We start from the raw sequence: 21,538 nt of genomic DNA on the forward strand, positions 1-21,538 counted from the left end.
ATTCAGCTTTGTTCAATTGTATTCTTCATACTATAAAATAATGCCACAGAATTCCAAGCAAATCTTGTCTGCTAAATGAACTAGTGCAGCCCACAATCATTCGGCATTGCCAGAACAGGGCTTAACATAAGGATAACTTAGAGTATACTATTCTGTCCTTCTCAAATAGACAACATTTTCTTCCTATGTTTCTTCAGGCCTGTCTAAAATAAATAATGTATTTATTGTTATGGTGTAAGCTATATTACATGGATTTATTAGACTTAAAATGTTGATGTTCCAAAGATCTGCATCAGTGGCTTGTAGGCTATGCATGGAAGCCAGGAGATGCTAAATGTGTTTATGTTAATTAACAGGCAAGTACCGTGAGACTGTGAATTATTTGCTTGACAATCACCGGCTTACAAAATGTCATGACCACCACAGCCCTAGTGGATGCTGCTTTGAGCTGACAGACACTTATCTACACTGTCCTCACTCCTCACCCTCAGCTCGATTACCAGGTGATAAAAAGACCACACACAAGCACGCTCTCACGTACACATGCACACACACACTCAACCAACATGTCTGTCAGTAGCCTTGAGATATATAGATATACAATTGAAGTCGGAAGTTTAAAAACGCTTAGGTTGGAGTCATTAATACTCGTTTTTCAACCACTGCACAAATTTCATGTTAACAAACTATAGTTTTGGCAAGTCGGTTAGGACATCTACTTTGTGCATGACACAAGTAATTTTTCCAACAATTGTTTACAGACAGATTATTTCACTTATAATTCACTGTATCACATTTCCAGTGTGTCAGAAGATTACATACACTAAGTTGACTGTGCCTTTAAAAAGCTTAGAAAATTACAGATAATGGTGTCATGGCTTTAGAAGCTTCTGGCTAAGAAAAAAAAGTTGAAATAAATCATTCTTTCTACTATTATTCTGACATTTCACAATCTTAAAATGAAGTGGTGATCCTAACTGACCTAAAACAGGGATTTTACATTTTTTTTATGTACAGTTGAAGTCAGAAGTTTACATACACCTTAGCCAAATACATTTAAACTCAGTTTTCCACAATTCCTGACATTTAATCTGAGTAAAAATTCCCTGTTTTAGGTCAGTTAGGATCACCACATTATTTTAAGAATGTGAAATGTCAGAATAATAGTAGAGAAAATGATTTATTTCAGCTTTTATTTCTTTCATCACATTCCCAGTGGGTCAGAAGTTTACATACACTCAATTAGTACTTGGTAGCATTGTCTTCAAATTGTTTAACTCGGGTCAAACATTTTGGGTAGCCTTCCACAAGCTTCCCACAATAAGTTGGGTGAATTTTGGCCCTGACAGAGCTGGTGTAACTGAGTCAGGTTTGTATGCCTTCTTGCTCGCACACACGTTTTCAGTTCTGCCAACAAATGTTCTATAGGATGAAGGTCAGGGTTTTGTGATGGTCACGCCAATACCTTGACTCTGTTGTCCCTAAGCCGTTTTGCCACAACTTTGGAAGTATGCTTGGGGTCATTGTCCATTTGGAAGACCCACTTGCGACCAAGCATTATCTTCCTGCATGATGTCTTGAGATGTTGCTTCAATATATCCACAATTTTCCTCCCTCATGATGCCATCTATTTTGTGAAGTGCACCAGTCCCTCCTGCAGCAAAGCACCCCCACATCATGATGCTGCCACCCCTGTGCTTCACGGTTGGGATGGTGTTCTTCGGCTTGCAAGCCTCCCCCTTTTTCCTCCAAACATAATGATGGTCATTATGGCCAAACAGTTCTATTTTTGTTACATCAGACCAGAGGACATTTCTCCAAAAATTACGATCATTGTCTCCATGTGCAGTTGCAAACTCTAGTCTGGCTTTTTATGGCGGTTTTAGAGCAGTGGCATCTTCCTTGCTGAGCGGCCTTTCAGGTTATGTCGATATAGGACTCGTTTTACTATTGGATATCGATACTTTCGTATCTGTTTCCTCCAGCATCTTCACAAGGTCCTTTGCTGTTGTTCTGGGATTGATTTTCACTTTTCGCACCAAAGTACATTCATTTCTAGAAGACAGAACGCCTCCTTCCTGAGTGGTATGACGGCTGCGTGGTCCAAAGGTGTTTATACTTGCGTACTATTGTTTGTACAGATAAACGTGGTACCTTCAGGCGTTTGGAAACTGCTCCCAAGGATGAACCAGACAAGGAGGTCTACAATTTTCTGGGGTCTTGGCTGATTTCTTTTGATATTCCCATGATGTCAAGCAAAGAGGCAGTGAGTTTGAAGGTAGGCCTTGAAATACATGCACAGGTACGCCTCCAATTGACTCAAATGATGTCAATTAGCCTATCAGAAGCTTCTAAAGCCATGACAACATTTTCTGGAATTTTCCAAACCTTTTAAAGGCACAGTCAACTTAGTGTATGTAATCTTCTGACACACTGGAAATGTGATACAGTGAATTATAAGTGAAATAATCTGTCTGTAAACAATTGTTGGAAAATTGTCTTGTGTCATGCACAAAGTAGATGTCCTAACCGACTTGCCTAAACTATATTTTTTTATAATTTCTAAATATTTTTTAACAGAGTGGATCAGCTTAATATTGAGGAAAGATTGTTACTTCCATCAATGTAATTGTCTGCATCATTTCCAATCCCCCATATATTTTTGGGGTAAATATATGAATCCATATACATACACGTATGCATACATATACACATATATACATACACATACCTATATAGACATACATACTTTTTAAAGAATATACCTTTATTATTCCCTGCAAACCCTACCACCCTTCCCCCAATTGGAGTAAACTAATAAACACTTAGGCTTCTACCTTCAGTTTAAACATCTTATACACATTTTACAGACACAATCTATTTTACAATAGTTATATTTTGTTTGTTTTTAGTCCTTCCTCTATTTCTTTTTATTTGTAACTGTGCTATTTCACAGAATTTCTGAACCTATATACATTTTACAGAGCCCGTATGTTTTACATTACGTTATCTTATTAGTCCCACCCTTCAGCTCCATTCAACCCCTCCCATCCATCTCTCAACATCATCCAGTCCCACCCTTCAGCTCCATTCAACCCCTCCCACCCATCTCTCAACACCATCCAGTCCCACCCTCCAGCTCCATTCAACCCCTCCCCATCCATCTCTCAACACCATCCAGTCCCACCCTTCAGCTCCATTCAACCCATCCATCTCTCAACACCATCCAGTCTCACCCTTCAGCTCCATTCAACCCATCCCCATCCATCTCTCAACACCATCCAGTCCCACCCTTCAGCTCCATTCAACCCCTCCATCTCTCAACACCATCCAGTCCCACCCTTCAGCTCCATTCAACCCCTCCCATCCATCTCTCAACACCATCCAGTCCCACCCTTCAGCTCCATTCAACCCATCCCATCCATCTCTCAACACCATCCAGTCCCACTCTTCAGCTCCATTCAACCCCTCCCCATCCGTCTCTCAACACCATCCAGTCCCACCCTTCAGCTCCATTCAACCCATCCCATCCATCTCTCAACACCATCCAGTCCCACCCTTCAGCTCCGTTCAACCCATCCCCATCCATCTCTCAACACCATCCAGTCCCACCCTTCAGCGCTCCATTCAACCCCTCCCCATCCTTCTCTCAACACCATCCATTCCCACCCTTCAGCTCCATTCAACCCCTCCCATCCATCTCTCAACACCATCCAGTCCCACCCTTCAGCTCCATTCAACCCTTCCCATCCATCTCTCAACACCATCCAGTCCCACCCTTCAGCTCCATTCAACCCCTCCCATTCATCTCTCAACACCATCCAGTCCCACCCTTCAGCTCCATTCAACCCTGCGTTCTACTGCGTAGAAAGTTTGTAAGATCAGTACAACATGCTATGAGAAATGAGGGGCATGGTGTTCTCTCACCCAGGAAACGGTTTAGGTTGAGGAAGTGGGTCACAACAGTGCGTAAAGGTTTACCTTCAGACACTGTTTAAATGTTTAATTTCTTACTGACACTGGGGCTTTTTGAGCTTTGCTATTGGTCTATTTCTCTGCTGGCTTTTCTCCCACTTCTTATGGAGACTCTTCGGGTAGGCTCTCTCAATATAAATGGCGCCAGAGATGCGGGAAAGAGGAGTGTGTTGGGTGAATATGTTAAACAAAAAAGTACAGGTGTTGTTTCTGCAGGAGACGCATAGTGATGTGGTGAATGAAGTTGATTGGGGGCTCTGGTGGAAAGGGGCAAGTGTGTTGAGCCATGGGACAAATCTTAGTGCAGGGGTGGCAGTCCTTTTGCACCGGGTCTGGCTGTAAAAATTTGCTCCTCAAAGGAGGTGTGTAGGGGTAGGTTGCTTGTTGTTAAAGCAGAAATTAACAACATGTGTTTTGTCTTTATAAATGTGTATGCGCCTAACACAGGGAGAGAAAGAGGGGTTCTATTTGGGAGTCTTAGACAGGAACTCTCACAAGTAGCGCCTGAGGAGACGCTGGTGATCGGAGGTGACTGGAACTGTACAATGGATTTTACAAAAGACAGAAATGGGGAAGAGCCTCATTCAGTGTCAGTGGGAGTGTTAAGGGACATCTTTAATCAGTTTGACCTAGTGGATGTTTGGAGAACTAAACATCCAAACACAAGACAGTATACGTGGGTGAAGGTTTTTGGGGCTAGGGTGAGTGCAGCTCGACTTGATCGTTTTTACATGTCCAGGAATCAGAGCAATAGGCTGCTGGGTGCTACCATTCTCCCAGTGGGGTTTTCGGATCACCACATAACCATGGCTCGGCTGTCTATTTCACCAGGGCCCCGGCAGGCATCTTATTGGAAGTTCAATGTAAAGCTCTTACAAGATGCCACTTTTTGCTCAGGTTTCCAGACTTTTTGGGAAAGATGGGGGCAGCGAAGAGAGGAGTATGAGTCTCTGAGTCAGTGGTGGGATGTGGGGAAAGTGCAAATTCGGCTTTTCTGTCAACAGTACACAGCACTCTCATCCTCAGAGGCTAGGAGAGTATTGGGGGAACTAGAGCGGTGTATTAGTGAGATGGAGGTAGAGATGGTGGGGCAAGGCAATGTAGGCCTCCAGGCTAACTTAGCCGAATTACGTAGGGACCTGGGCAGTTTTTTCCAGGTTAAAGCAAAGGGAGCACTTGTAAGAGCTAGGTTCTCCATGCTCAAGGAGATGGATGCTCCCAGCTCCTTCTTCTTTGGTTTGGAAAGACAGAGCAGTGAAGCCAAGGGTATGCATTGTCTACGGCTGTCTGATGGGTGGGTGACCTCTGTGGTGGGGGAGATGCGGGAGCGGACTGTGGAGTTTTATACTGAATTGTATAGGGCAGAAATGTGTGATCCTATGTGTGCTCAGGTCTTGTTCGCAGGACTCCTAAGCTCTCTCGGGCACAGAGGGATGAAATGGACATTCCTCTGTTGTCACATGAACTGGCAGAGGCAGTAACCCAGATGTCCCCGGTCGTGCACCCGGGGTCGATGGACTTCCAGTGGAATTTTACAAAAAATTCTGGGGAACAATTGGACAGGATTTCTTTTGCGTGTTGCGAGAATGCGTCGGGGTAGGAGAGTTGCCGATGAGCTGCCGTCGGGCGCTCTGACTCTCCTGCCCAAAAAGGGACTTGTGTGAACTTAAGAACTGGAGGCCTGTGGCATTACTCTGTGTGGACTACAAGATTTTTGCCAAGGTCCTCTCTAACAGACTGAAGTCCCATCTGGACTCTATAATACACAAGGACCAGACATATTGTGTACCGGGACGCTCAATCACGGACAACTTGTTCTTGATTAGGGACATGTTGGACTTGTCGAGAGGTTCTAATGTGAACTTTGGACTGGTCTCTTTAGATCAAGAGAAGGCTTTTGATAGAGTGGATCATGAGTATCTGTTTAATGTGATGTCTGTGTTTGGGTTTGGGAAGAGTTTTGTGACCTGTGTGAAGCTGTTGTATGCTGGGGCGTCATGTATGGTTAAGGTGGGAGGGGGCTCAGTAGGCCAGTCTGGGTGAGACGGGGCATTAGACAAGGATGCCCTCTATCTGGGCAGCTGTACACACTAGCCATTGAGCCTTTTTAGGACTGCTACGCAGGAGACTGCGGGGAGTGTGCTGGACAGGCATGGATGTGGTGACAGGAATTGCAGTCTCAGCATATGCAGATGATGTTTCTGTGATGGTCAGGGATGGGCAAGATATGCAGGAACTAGAGACCAGTCTGAAGGTGTACGAGGGAGCTTCATCAGCTAAGGTAAACTGGGGAAAGAGCAAAGCTCTGTTATGTGGGGCATGGGGGATAGGGCTCCTCCTCTGCTTCCAGGGGTTTGCAATGGGGTTGTGAAGGGCTTAAAGTGTTGGGGGTGTACCTGGGCTCGGAGAGGTGGGTCAGCAAGAACTGGGAGGGGCTGACACAGGCAGTGGTGTCAAGACTGGCCAGGTGGAGGTGGCTCCTGTCCCAAGTGTCATATAGAGGGAGGGTGCTGATAATCAACAACCTGGTGGCATCTTCCTTGTGGCATAAACTGGCTGTCCTCAACCCCCCCGCCGGTCTGCTTGCAGACCTGCAACGCAAGCTGGTGGACTTTTTTGGTCGGGACATCACTGGCTGAAGGCAGCAGTTTTGTACATGACCGTCCACGAAGGAGGACAGGGCCTGGTGGAACTGGAGAGCAGGATGGCTGCTTTCCGACTAAAGGCGGTGCAGAGACTGCTGTACCACACTGATGTTGGCTGGAGGGAACCAGCATGCGCTGCTGAGGAGAGCTGGCGGATTAGGGTTGGACCGGCAGCTGTTCCTCATGAAGATGGAGAGGCTGAGTACAGCAGGTCTCTCAGAGTTTTACTCTGCGGTGCTGAGGGCCTGGCAGCTGCTAAGGCCCACACGAGAAGGGGGTGTGGAGCCTGGGCAGTGGGTGTGGGAGGAGCCCATCTTCCACAACCCAGCCATCCCTTTGAGATCGGTTCAGTCGGCCACCCTGCAGAGGCAACTGATGGCAGGGGGTTTACAAAGGCTGGGTGACCTGAGACTGCTGGGAGAGGAGGGGTGGAAAATCCCGGAGGTCTTGGCACAACAAACAGGAATAACGTCTCTTAGGCTGCTGGAGAGATTCCTGGAGGAGGTCCAGGAGGCACTGTCTGAGCCGGTAAGGGGGGTGTTTGAGAGGCCAAAGGGAGAGGGGCCACCAATGTTCGCGCCACTGCAGGTGACGGCAGAGACTGGAGACTGGCAAGGGGGTCTGGAGGACTTGTTAGATTTTAACACTCCGAGCCTGGGGGAGTTTGAGGGGGTGGGAGGTAAAGCCCTCTACAACCTCTGCGTTAAGGTGAGAAGCATCAGAAGCCTAACAGGAGTGAAGGCACATCAGTGGCAGGGGGTATGTGGGGCGGAGAGTATGGTGGGTTTTAGATGGAGGGTGCTCTACAAACCCCCAGTACCAAAGAGGTCAGGGGACCTCCAGTGGAGGGTTCATCATGGAGCCCTGGCCACTAACAGCTGGTTGGCACGGGTTGATCCGGGAATTGGGCAGGGGTGTCCTTTCTGTCAAATGAAAGAAACTGTAATTCATGTGTTTTCTGTGTGCACCAGGTTAATGCCATTAATGTCTCTGTTGGAATGTCTGTGTGACAGGTTGGGGGTGGTTTTTGCTGTTGGGATGTTTATAATGGGATACAGGTATTCGAGTAAGGAGAAAGAAAAATGTGTTTTGTTGAATTTTCTGTTTGCTCAGGCAAAGTTAGCTATTTGGCTAACAAGGAGGAACAGGGTCAAAGGTGGGGGGATAACAGACCCTTTACTACTGTTTAATGGGATGGTCTCTGCGCGCCTTAGGGTTGAGTTTGAGTTCTATAAAATGATCAAATGTGTGGAGATGTTTGAGGAGATATGGTGTGTTGGGGGGGCTGTCTGTATTGCTGGGGAAGATGTTTTGGATATACGGTTGTAGGAGAGGGTTTTTGTGTATTTTTATTTTTTTATTTATTTTAGGAGTGGGGGGGTGAGTTTTAAATGAATTAAGAATGTTTCAATAAAGAAAGACCAAAAGTCAAAAAGTCTCTCTCTCTCTCTCTCTCTCTCTCTCTCTCTCTCTCTCTCTCTCTCTCTCTCTCTCTCTCTCTCTCTCTCTCTCTCTCTCTCTCTCTCTCTCTCTCTCTCTCTCTCTCTCTCTCTCTCTCTCTCTCTCTCTCTCTCTCTCTCTCTCTCTCTCTCTCTCTCTCTCTCTCTCTCTCTCTCTCTCTCTCTCTCTCAATTCAATTCAATTCAATTCAATTCAAGGGCTTTATTGGCATGGGAAACATGTGTTAACATTGCCAAAGCAAGTGAGGTAGACAACATACAAAGTGAATATATAAAGTGAAAAACAACAAAAATTAACAGTAAACATTACACATACAACAGTTTCAAAACAGTAAAGACATTACAAATGTCATATTATATATATATATATACATATATACATATATATATATATATACATATATATACATACATATACATACATACATACATATATATATACATATATATATATATATACATATATATATATACATGCATATACATATACACAATGTACAAATAATTAAAGGACACAAGATAAAATAAATAAGCATAAATATGGGTTGTATTTACAATGGTGTTTGTTCTTCACTGGTTGCCCTTTTCTCGTGGCAACAGGTCACAAATCTTGCTGCTGTGATGGCACACTGTGGAATTTCACCCAGTAGGTATGGGAGTTTTTCAAAATTGGATATGTTTTCGAATTCTTTGTGGATCTGTGTGATCTGGGGGAAATATCTCTCTCTCTCTCTCTCTCTCTCTCTCTCTCTCTCTCTCTCTCTCTCTCTCTCTCTCTCTCTCTCTCTCTCTCTCTCTCTCTCTCTCTCTCTCTCTCTCTCTCTCTCTCTCTCTCTCTCTCTCTCTCTCTCTCTCTCTCTCTCTCTCTCTCTCTCTCTCTCTCTCTCTCTCTCTCTCTCTCTCTCTCTCTCTCTCTCTCTATATATATATATATACACATAATGACTGGACTGGTCATACAGTTCCATGGTTAGTGATTTTTGATGCATCAATATATTTCATGCATAAAGGCTCTCCAACCCTGTTTTTATGATTCATACATACTTTCATAACTCTAAAATGTGCCTAAATAATCTACAAAATCAGATTTTTAAAAATCTACCAGATGGTACTGAAACGGAGACGAGTATCCATGTATTTAGATGGCTTTCTTTCAGTGAAACCTTCAGTATTCTGATTAAAGGTACATGTACTGAAAACCTTATTGAAAATCTGTTGGCCAGCAAGTTGGAGGGTTTTCAGCGGTTGAAATAAATGTATTCAGCCTGCAAAGTCCGTTATGCACCATCATAAGGTACATCTGAGTACTAACTGCTGAGAATTGCGTAGGAAAGGTGTCAATTCTGAATTGGGTCTTAGGGGAATTCTTCAAGCATAGTCATTCTTACAAAACATGGTGCCAAATCTCTGTTATTACCTCTAACACTTTGCTCTACAACCCAGATCCTTCCAGTTACAAACATGGTGAATGAGCAACACTGTCTTGTGCTATTCTGAAACACAAAGCAGGAAGTGGTTTCTGAGGTGGCTGTCTCTCTGCAGTGACAGAGTATTTAGTGCAGAGAGAGAAAAATAAGCATTGTATGTGGTGTATTATAGTAGAGCTTAAAGTTATGCTGAGAGCATCATGCCAGCCCAGATCAACACGATACAGTACAATCACACACTAGTCAACAAACACAACACAGTTTCATGCTTTTAAGCAAACATTAACCCGTTTTAAAAAGCCCTGGGAGAGTAATACATTCATGATTATGTTTTGTCATACAACCACTACTACAAGGTAAACCAACACACAATCAAATCACACCATTACATTTACATTTTAGCTAATGCTCTTATCCAGAGCGACTTACAGGAGCAATTAAGACGAAGTGCCTTGCTCAAGGGCACACCGGCAGATTTCCGCCTAGCCGGCTCCAGGATTCAAATCAGCAACCTTTTGGTTACTGGCCCAACACTTTTAACCACTAGGCAACCAGGACATTGAAGACTAGGATAGCAGTGCTTCTATAATATATGTCCCAGGGGAGGATTGAGGAGGTGGGAGCGGAGGAGGAGCGGAGGAGACCAACTGAGAGATGAATCATCCCTGATGAGGTATTGCCTTTGTGTGTGTTTGTGTTTGTGTGTGTGTGTGTGTGTGTGTGTGTGTGTGTGTGTGTGTGTGTGTGTGTGTGTGTGTGTGTGTGTGTGTGTGTGTGTGTGTGTGTGTGTGTGTGTGTGTGTGTGTGTGTGTATGCATGTGTGTAGCTGGGCTACAAAGCTGCTCTTTCTCTCTCTCTCTGGCAAGACCTGTTGCTAAGGGATATGCCAAGACATTTAATTGTGGATTATGACAAGTCAGACAGTCATGAAAGAGAGCAGCCCTATTCATCTCCTCTGACTATGATACAACGGGAGAGAGAGAGAGACAGTGATACTACAAAGTGGAGAGACGCAGCACTTCAAAACACTGTTCTGTTTGAGGCCTGACATGGATGTTTACACAAATGAAACGCTTCCAGTGGTGTTGTGTTTATAAAGTCCTAATTAAACTCTGATTTCAACAAAGAAGGTGGAGGACAACCCACAATGTATCCTGTAACAGCTCTTCTCTACTCTCCACCATCTATGAATATGTATATTTATGTTAGGAGCAACATGTGTACTTGTTACAACTCGCATGAAAACATTTTAAAATCAGTAAGCAGGCTGTGACATTTCTGTTTCTGACAGATGCCAAGTCCTTTTTCAAACCTGGCCCTGCTCTTCATCCAAAATAGACACAATAACATGAACAGAAAAGTTTACACAGAGTACTGTATCTGTTGTGAATGAGATGCTTTTCTGTAAGACAAGGTCATTTCTGACTCATGAGATATTGCTAGAATAACATGTCTCATGCATTCTTAACAGGAAAACAGCACAGAGAAGATACAGCTCATGAACACAGGGGGTGAGTTTCCATGTTTGCAAACAACAGGAATGACAGATAAACAGAAGCTCTGTTTGTTGGGCACAGCACAGAGCGCATGTCATACAAGACAAACCACTGCTGATTAAAATACAAACAACCCCACCACCACATCCCAAGTCTATTGACGGGTACACTGTGATGAGACAGACGCGGCCCACAGGCCTGCATCCCTACTGGGGGTCTGTGATTAGAGTCAGCTAGCTCAGCATCTCCTGGGCCAGGGGCAGAGAGGGAGGAGGCTGTGTCCCAAATGGGCCCAGGTCAAAAGTTGTGCACTACATAGGGAATAGGGTGCTATTTGGGACGCATGAGAAGAGAAATGCTAATCTAGGAAACGGGCAGGCTTTGCTGACAAAAACAAGTGCCTGATGTGGAGAGCAGCTTGTTGACAGGCCACTTTGATGACAGGATGAGGACTCTTTTGTCTGGTTCAAAGGGACCGAGGCAGTAAAAAAACAGTTAACCAAATTGGACTGGCGCGTTGTGTAGCTGGTCTTCCCTTTGTCTGTGTTTGTGTATGTATGTGTGTGTGTGTGTGTGTGTGTGTGTGTGTGTGTGTGTGTGTGTGTGTGTGTGTGTGTGTGTGTGTGTGTGTGTGTGTGTGTGTGTGTGTGTGTGTGTGTGTCTAGTAGAAGGGCAGGTGGCTTAAGGGTCTGTAGGGCCTGGTGTCTTATGTTCTGGAGATGTAGTGAGACGAGACTCCCTCCAGAACCCTTGGCTTCCTATTCTCTCCACTACCCGACCTGCGGCTAGCGTGAAAGTAAGTGGTGTGGCTTTGTGCTCTGTGTTACAGTGATGAGCTAGTGACCGGAGACTAGGTCTGTGACCGGAGACTAGGCCTGTGTCCCAAATGGCACCCTATTCCTTATGTAGTGCACTACTTTTATATTCCCTATATAGTGCACTACTTTCAATCAAAGCACTGTGGGGCCTCGTCAAAAGTAGTGCATTATATAGGAAATAGGGAGCCATTTGGGACTCAAAGCAGGTGGATTCGTCAGGCAGACATAGCGTGCACTCTCTGACAGCCTGAGCCTTATCAGAGCACAGCAACACAGTCAGTAGAAGTATAAAGCAGATCTGAGCCCATACTCATAAAGCGTCTCAGAGTATGAATGCTGATCTAGGATCAGGTCCTCCATGTCTATTTAATCATATTTATTATGATCTGAAAGACAAAACTAATCCTGGATCAGCCCCCCATTCTGATATGCTGTGTGAATACGGACCATGATTACAGAAGAAAAATACCAGTGAGTGAAACATTCTACCACAAATCAACAACAGAACATTACCAAGTGCTGTGTGGCCTGACCTCTAAACCCAAACTAATAGGCTAACAAGGTTGGGCTTCCATGGAAACAGCCGAGAGGGGGAGAGTGATTATAAAAGGAACACAATGTTTTGCCTTGATAGTCCCTTTAACAGTCCCTTTAAATGAAAATGAGACACGCCACAAGGTGAAGGTGGGAAAATCAGCTGTGATCAAAGTGATGAGCGTTTTATCCTTCCTATCCCTCACATAGTGGCATTGTGACATGAAGGGGCACTGTGGTGGTGGTGTGTGTGTGTGTGTGTGTGTGTGCGCGTGCGTGCGGTCGAGGCCAAACAGCCGCACGCACACACACACACTTCTATTCCGTGTTTTATCAGAGTAATGGGCTCTGAGCAGAGGAGGGGGGAGGGAATCATATTGGAACAGCCAGCTCACTCAGGAGACCCTGTAAAGGGGGTAGGGAGGGAGGAGGGAGAGGAGCAGCCAGGAACAGCCAGCTAAAAGCCTACTCCTGAGACACTGGATTCAGACAGAGCAAGGGGCCAGCAGCCTACCAAATTACATTAGGGATATACTCCCTTGAGATTAAAGGCCGGGGGAGCACAAGCATGATAGAGATAAAGAATCATTATCTATATTTACCATGTCTGGGGGAACTAATGCAGGACCGGCTTCACATACCATCCAAGGCAATTGTAAGAATATATCTTTAAGAAAGACCCAGGCTTTCATATCACATTCCCCAAACAGCAATCAGGATTCACTCATTTATATTATGCAGGTTAGATAATCTCTTTTTGTATGCCTTTAAAACAGGCTGTCATCCAGTAACACTAACAAGAAAGATAGAGGTTGGTGAGCTACTGCAAGTGACTGACCCAGGCTAGGTCCTCATACCACACCCTTCCCCTGAAGTGTGCAGTTGCACACTCTCTCCCCATCATCGATTTAAAAGCATAGGATTGGTGTAAGTATTGGCTGGAAGGAGTTTCCACCATTTGTAAGTCAATAAGAGGAAGTGTGTAGGTGCCCACTTTAGAAGACATGTGGATAATAGGGATCCAGCTTGTAGTCCTGTCCAGTGTCCAGTCACAATCAGACTCAGACTACAGGACATTCGCCAGAAGGTCAGACTGTAATCTAAAACACCCTCGTTCCCCTGTGGGACAAGCTAAGTTTAATTCATTCACAAACAATTAATTAGAGGCAAAGCAAGGCCTCACACAGGTGACGCTAATATGTTGAATGAATCACTCAGAACAGAGGCAACAAACACAACATTACACACTTCAATAACTCATCAAGTGTGTGATAAGTAATGGGGGAGGTGGAGAAATGTCCTATAGAGAGGTGTGGGAAGGGCAGAGGGCGGTTTAATGGGGCACAGGGGCAAACAGGGTGTGTGTGTGTGGGTCATTTTGTGCCACAGCAAACCCCAGTGGGACTCTGATTGCAGCCAGCCAGCCAGGGCAGGTCCAGCCAGATAAATACTATTACTGTCATCTCAGGAGTAAATGTGTGTTTGAAAGGCAGCCAGCACAGAGAATGTAGAAAGACTACAGAGAGGAAGGAAGAACCGGGACTGGAGTAGACAGCAGTTTTACCCCTCGGAAGGGACTGGAGTAGACAGCAGTTTTACCCCTCGGAAGGGACTGGAGTAGACAGCAGTTTTACCCCTCGGAAGGGACTGGAGTAGACAGCAGTTTTACCCCTCGGAAGGGACTGGAGTAGACAGCAGTTTTACCCCTCGGAAGGGACTGGAGTGGACAGCAGTTTTACCCCTCGGAAGGGACTGGAGTAGACAGCAGTTTTACCCCTCGGAAGGAACTGGAGTAGACAGCAGTTTTACCCCTCGGAAGGGACTGAAGTAGACAGCAGTTTTACCCCTCGGAAGGGACTGGAGTGGACAGCAGTTTTACCCCTCGGAAGGGACTGGAGTGGACAGCAGTTTTACCTTAGGAAGGGACTGGAGTGGACAGCAGTTTTACCTTAAGAAGTGACTGGAGTGGACAGCAGTTTTACCTTAAGGGACTGGAGTGGACAACAGTTTTACATTATAAAGGGTCTGAAGTGGACAGCAGTTTTACCTTAAGAAGGAAGTGGACAACAGTTTTACCTTAATAACCTCTTTGGGCTAGGGGGCAGTATTTTGAGATCCGGATGAAAAGCGTGCCCAAAGTAAACTGTCTGTTACGCAGGCCCAGAAGCTACAATATGCATATAATTGGTAGATTTGGATAGAAAACACTCTAAAGTTTATAACACTGTTAGGACAGCAGTTTTACCTTAAGAAGGAAGTGGACAGCAGTTTTACCTTAAGAATTAAGAAGGGAGTGGACAGCAGTTTTACCTTAAGAAGGGAGTGGACAGTAGTTTACCTTAAGAAGGGAGTGGACAGTAGTTTACCTTAAGAAGGGAGTGGACAGCAGTTTTACCTTAAGAATGGAGTGGACAGCAGTTTTACCTTAAGAAGGAAGTGGACAGCAGTTTTACCTTAAGAATTAAGAAGGGAGTGGACAGCAGTTTTACCTTAAGAAGGGAGTGGACAGTAGTTTACCTTAAGAAGGGAGTGGACAGTAGTTTACCTTAAGAAGGGAGTGGACAGCAGTTTTACCTTAATAAGGAACTGGTGGTACTGACAGATAATAATAAACTAACAACACATGCCACAGCTTCTATTGAAATATGACTATGCGATCCCTGAGGGGATTGAACACATAAAGCCACACAAAGCACGGCAGGTATAGAGTGCAGGTTGACATTTATTGTCATGAGTCTTGTCCTGGGGGCATAACTCTTAGATAGGCCAACTGCAAAGTCCAAATTGGCTATATTGTTTCCTGAAAACTAAAATGTGCCTTTTGGTCTACATTTAAGTTCGGGTCAGGCATTAGGGTTAGCAGTGTGGCTAAGGTTAGGGTTAGGTTTAAAATCAGATTTGAGGAATTTGTCTGTGCCAACTAGTGATCACTCTGCAGAGGTACTTCCAGAACAAGAAAAATGCTAACCTGCGTGCTATGACAGGATAGAACAACCTTTTCACTGTCCTGGGGGTGAGGGGGTGTGGGAGACAGGGGGGAGTGAAACGGGGAGGGGGGATTGAAGGGGTGAGAAGGGGGATAGAGGGGGTGACTTTTTGGCCTATGTGTACGTGGCAGTGGGGACTGTCTTACACTGTGTGACCCCACAGTAATGCAGGGTAGAATGTCCAAGACACCTACCACAGCTGACACAGACCAGGCAGTAACTGACGGACTGCCAGCAGCAGGCGATAACCAACTAACTCTGGTTCATATCAGATCTGTGCATCAAACCTTAATGACACGTTCCAGCCTAAAGGGTTCCAAAAGGGTTCTTCAGCTGTCCCCATAGGAGAACTCTTCTTGGTTTAAGGTAGAAACATTTTGGGTTCCAAGTAGAACCCTCTTTGGAAAGGGTTCTTTCTACATGGATCCCAAAAGGGCTCTACCTGGAACCAAAAAGGTTCGAAGGGTTCTCCTATGGGGACAGCCAAAGATAGCACCTTTTCTTCTAAGAGTGTAGAGCTTTCTTTAAATGTTTATTCAGGGTAGATCAGATTGGATGAACAGGGCAGAGAAATCAGCATTATATTTCTTCATAGCCCATTCTACATGCACTGCTTGCTTTAAGTGTAATAATGGCAAGATACATAGAATATAGCTGAGGGGTACAGTGTGTGTAGAGTTTCTCTGGTTGAGCCTGTTCTATAGTGATACACACTAACCTTGCTTCATTCCTGATCTGTTTCTGAACTAGACTATATGCAGAGAGGAATCACCAATTACTGAACTAATCTACCAATTATATACAAATGAGATTGTTTAAATAAATGAACGGAACACAGATAAATAAGATGGAGAAGGTCTTTTCATAATTTGTCTAAATTATTCTTCAACAGTATCCCTCTAGAAACCAGATGATGAAAAGGATGAATTCCAGACGCTGTCTTCTAACAGGAGTAGAGGTAGGGGCGGACAGACGGTGAAATGTATCCTGCCATGCAGAATAAACTATCAACACACAATGCAAGCTAACAAGAAGAACGGCTCCAATGTATACACAATTGTATCTTGTATCTAACTATTTTCAATGATTATGTATCCTTATATACATAATACATATATAACAAGGGAAGTCACATTGAGATTGACATGTCTTTTTCAAGTGAGCCCTGACTGGATATGCAGAAGTCCTCTGCTACAATGTGTTCACTCTCATGAGAAATTCCATGGCTATTAGCACTTTGTTCTTTCAAAGAAGAAGTGAGCAGAGTGCACAGGAAGACCGGCACGGGGAAAGAATTGCATGTCAAGGTACATTACAAACAGAGCAGACTGGACTATACAGTTGATGTGCTTTATAGTAGCTTTATTTTGTTTAGTCATGTCGTCATTTAGATGTTTTTCCTTTTCTAAAGGAGTATACATCCCCATATATGTCCTTTGCTCATAAACATGTGTGTTCATGTCTGGTCAGACAGGTCTGCATGGTGGCGTTGGTGTTTCATCAATAGCAGTGCTTCTCTGCATTACTATCCAATAGCCTCGGCATAAACATTAAAACCATCATCGATCAGGTTACTGAATATGAATAGACTAGAATAGGTTCCTAGAGGGAACATCACTACACTGGGTGGACCAGCAACACAGAGGTAATGTTCTAATTCATCTGTTTAAGAATGGCATTCAGGTCCATTAAGTCTGTAATTCTTAGCATCAAATTGCAGGAGAGCTTGCCCTTGGATTAGTATAGTAGTGTAGTAGTGTGTGTGTGTGTGTGTGTGTGTGTGTGTGTGTGTGTGTGTGTGTGTGTGTGTGTGTGTGTGTGTGTGTGTGTGTGTGTGTGTGTGTGTGTGTGTGTGTGTGTGTGTGTGTGTGTGTGTGTGTGTGTGTGTGTGTGTGTGAATTTGGAGTACACAAGGGCCTAAGGTGAAAGAACAAGGAAAATATTTGATAGTTGATACTGCAACCAAAACCAACAGCAATGAACTAGGCTATCTAAACCAACTGAAATTAGAGCCGAGTTGTGGGCCAAGGCACTATCAAGGCAGTGAGCCGAAATGTGACGCATTACCATCAAACCACTGTAATGTCCTAGGCAGCCTCCAGGTAAATGCACTGGCCACTGGGGATGTGTGTCCCAGGCAGCCTCCAGGTAAATGTGTGCACTGTATAGGGAACAGCGTGCTATTTGGAACACAACCAGAGACTGACTGTCCAATTGACTGAAATGTGATTCATGAGCCACGCATGCACACACCATGACAGCAGTGCTGATCAAGGATCAGGTCGCCCTTGTCCTTTTAATCATATTTGTTATAATCTAAAAGGAAACACTGATCCTATATCAGCACTCCTACTCAAAGTGCACAGCACAGAATGAAGGATAAGACCGAGAAAGGTCCTGCATTGTCAATTACCATTATCAAAGGTTGTCTCGGGAATGCCCTAGTTGTGTCAGGGCAGGATATCGATCCCGTTTCAATTCAGAAGACACACGGTGTGGGCTGGAGCTCACCACTACAGCATCAACACAACAGGCAGAGGAGGAGCACATATTCACCCACATCATGCTGATCTGTGGTCCATGATCCACGACCACATGTTCACAGGGACACAGTGATCCAATCTACATCTCAGTGAGGCAGTCTTGCATGTCGAAGGTTAACTTAACCTATGCATACATGCAACATCAGCATCTTAGAAAACAGGGGTGTATTCACTAGGAACCAAACAGAACCAAACAGAAGCAAACGGAACGATTTAGGGAGGCACCTACCTGAATTTTTCCAATAGAAACTCTTGTTTCGTTTTACATTTGGAGTAAACCGTTTCCGTTGCGAAATGTTTGGGGCTAATTACACCCCAGAATGTTTGTCCAAAGACGTTTCTTATAAATGTCTCTTGACTAAAGGTAGCAGCCTCTACATCAACCCATATGACACCACAGTAACTGATTCTATTCTAAAACCACAAACCTGGAGTCAAAGGAATTCATGTCGGAGGTTAGTGTCAAGTTGAGTTTATTAGGATCCACATTTGCTGTCACACATGCAGCAGCTACTCTTACTGGGGTCCACTTAAACATAAAATACATGACAGTGAAATATTGGTGTAACGTGAATCATCTCTATATAAGAGAGCGGCTTTCAAAGAGGCAGTGGGCACAGTGAGGTTTGTTTAGCAGGAAATAATTCATGGTTGCAGCCCAATAGAGGGGTGAAGGGGCTAGTCTGAAGAATGCCAGTACCCCCCTTTAAGTCCTGGGTCTAGGGAGCAGAACAAAGACCATATGTCATAGTGCTGCTTCATGAATATGTTCTAGAAGGATATTCCCGGGCTGGGGTCAAAGTCATTAGAGCTAATACATTTAATGACAGCATGAAACACAGTTTCAGAGGCATAACTCAAACTCTGTCTGTAATTTCTCCTTGGTTGAAGACATTTAAAATGCAACAACAACCAAAATGATGAAAATACAACTGTCGGTATCGTTGCAATAGTGGTTTGGATAAAGAACATTTACACACCCCAGTAAGCAAAGTATTGTAAGTTTATCAAATCACATGACTGGAGTTGAATTTCAGAAGACTCAAAAGGGCATTCAAGAATCTAAAACAGACTATTTTTTCACCCTCTAAAAGACTTGTTTAACAGCAAACAGTAAGACGTGTTTAACAGCTAAAAAGTATGAAGCAAAATTACTCAGCGGGTCATCCAAAAACATAAAATCATACATTCTCTAATTAAACTGAATCTGCAGCATCCCATCTGCTTTTCAAAAACATATCCATGTCAACTCTGTTATAGACACATATCTATGTCAACTCCGTTATAAACACATACTGTATCTATGCCAACACTGTTAGAAACACATAACTGTCAACTCTGTCATAAACGCGTATTTGTGTCAACTCCGTTATAAAGGCATTTCTATGTCAACCTCGTTACAACAGATGGAATCTAAATGGACAGAGATCAACAGCATGTAGGATGGAATCAAAGACAGTCTGCAGAAATGCATTATTGAAAACATGACTGGGCAAAAACCACAGCTACAAATCAATGATTTAACACGTCAAAAACCATCAAACCAGACCATCCTCTTCGTCTCTGCTTTGAAGCCAGGCATTGAAATAATATGAATGTCCTAATAAAACACTTTAATATGACAAGTAATACAACAAGTTAAAATAAATATCTTGCAACAGTTTTGTGTGACAGCAGAACACATAACTGACAGCCTTCAGCCTCATCCTAAAAAAGAGCATAAACAGAATACAAATGAATATGAAATCTTTGCGATACCTGCAGTTAGGTGGTGGATCCAGAGTGATCTCAGCAAGCTCCTTCTGGATTCTGTGGGAAATAAATGATACATGTATTGAAACTATGAGAAGAGGGCTGTGAGAGTAGAGACTCAACAGCACTAGACTAGAGCAGTCCTATAGGGATGAACAATACACACATAAACAATCATCAAGGATAAAAACACAGCAAAGTCAACAGACTTGTTTCTATTGTGGACCTCGCTGTCAGAGAGAGAGAGAGAAATGAGAGAGGAGAAGAGAAGAGATTTTACAGCACTAAACTAGAGTAGCCATGTAGACTAGGGACTTACACTGCCCTCTACCAATGTAGCTCTAACTGCACGGCTCTCTCCCTCTCTCTATATCTCTCCCTCTCTATATATCTCTCCCTCTCTCTCTATATATATCTCTCCCTCTCTATATATATCTCTCCCTCTCTCTCTCTATATATATCTCTCCCTCTATATATCTCTCCCTCTCTCTCTATATATATATATCTCCCTCTCTCTCTCTATATATCTCTCCCTCTCTATATATATCTCTCCCTCTCTCTCTCTATATATCTCTCCCTCTCTATATATATCTCTCCCTCTCTCTCTCTATATATCTCTCCCTCTCTCTCTCTATATATATCTCTCCCTCTATATATCTCTCCCTCTCTCTCTATATATATATCTCTCCCTCTATATATCTCTCCCTCTCTCTCTCTATATACATCTCTCCCTCTATATATCTCTCCCTCTCTCTCTATATATATATCTCTCCCTCTCTCTCTCTATATATATCTCTCCCTCTCTCTCTCCCTCTATATATCTATATCTCTCCCTCTATATATCTCTCCCTCTCTCTCTCCCTCTATATATCTATATCTCTCCCTCTATATATCTCTCCCTCTCTCTCCCTCTATATATCTATATCTCTCCCTCTATATATCTCTCCCTCTCTCTCTCCCTCTATATATCTATATCTCTCCCTCTCTCTCTCCCTCTATATATCTATATCTCTCCCTCTATATATCTCTCCCTCTCTCTCTCCCTCTATATATCTATATCTCTCCCTCTATATATCTCTCCCTCTCTCTCTCCCTCTATATATCTATATCTCTCCCTCTATATATCTCTCCCTCTCTCTCTCTCCCTCTATATATCTATATCTCTCCCTCTATATATCTCTCCCTCTATATATCTATATCTCTCCCTCTCTCTCTCCCTCTATATATCTATATCTCTCCCTCTATATATCTCTCCCTCTATATATCTATATCTCTCCCTCTCTCTCTCCCTCTATATCTCTCCCTCTCTCTCTCCCTCTATATATCTCTCCCTCTATATATCTATATATCTCTCCCTCTCTCTCTCCCTCTATATATCTCTCCCTCTATATATCTATATCTCTCCCTCTCTCTCTCCCTCTATATATCTATATCTCTCCCTCTCTCTCTCCCTCTATATATCTATATCTCTCCCTCTCTCTCTCCCTCTATATATCTATATCTCTCCCTCTCTCTCTCCCTCTATATATCTATATCTCTCCCTCTCTCTCTCCCTCTATATATCTATATCTCTCCCTCTCTCTCTCCCTCTATATATCTATATCTCTCCCTCTCTCTCTCCCTCTATATATCTATATCTCTCCCTCTCTCTCTCCCTCTATATATCTATATCTCTCCCTCTCTCTCTCCCTCTATATATCTATATCTCTCCCTCTCTCTCTCCCTCTATATCTATCTATATCTCTCCCTCTATATATCTATATCTATATCTATCTATCTCTCTCTCTCTCTCTCTCTCTCTCTCTCTCTATCTCTCCCTCTATATATCTATATATCTCTCCCTCTCTCTCTCCCTCTATATATCTATATATCTCTCCCTCTATATATCTATATCTCTCCCT

General features: G+C 43.7%; 1 protein-coding gene across 3 annotated transcripts in view; it reads right to left on the reverse strand.

Annotated features, from left to right (window-relative positions):
- The window catches only part of LOC118366870 (ubiquitin-conjugating enzyme E2 E3-like), a 181,088-nt gene that overhangs the window by 19,078 nt on the left and 140,472 nt on the right, over positions 1–21,538 (reverse strand). For all 3 annotated transcript variants that reach the window (XM_035749664.2, XM_035749666.2, XM_035749665.1), the window contains exon 3: positions 19,644–19,694. In XM_035749664.2, the coding sequence (XP_035605557.1) occupies positions 19,644–19,694 (51 nt within the window). The remainder of the gene's footprint in view (positions 1–19,643; positions 19,695–21,538) is intronic.

The sequence above is a fragment of the Oncorhynchus keta genome, chromosome 34 (genome assembly GCF_023373465.1).
Source record: "Oncorhynchus keta strain PuntledgeMale-10-30-2019 chromosome 34, Oket_V2, whole genome shotgun sequence".
NCBI classification, from domain to species: domain Eukaryota; kingdom Metazoa; phylum Chordata; class Actinopteri; order Salmoniformes; family Salmonidae; genus Oncorhynchus; species Oncorhynchus keta.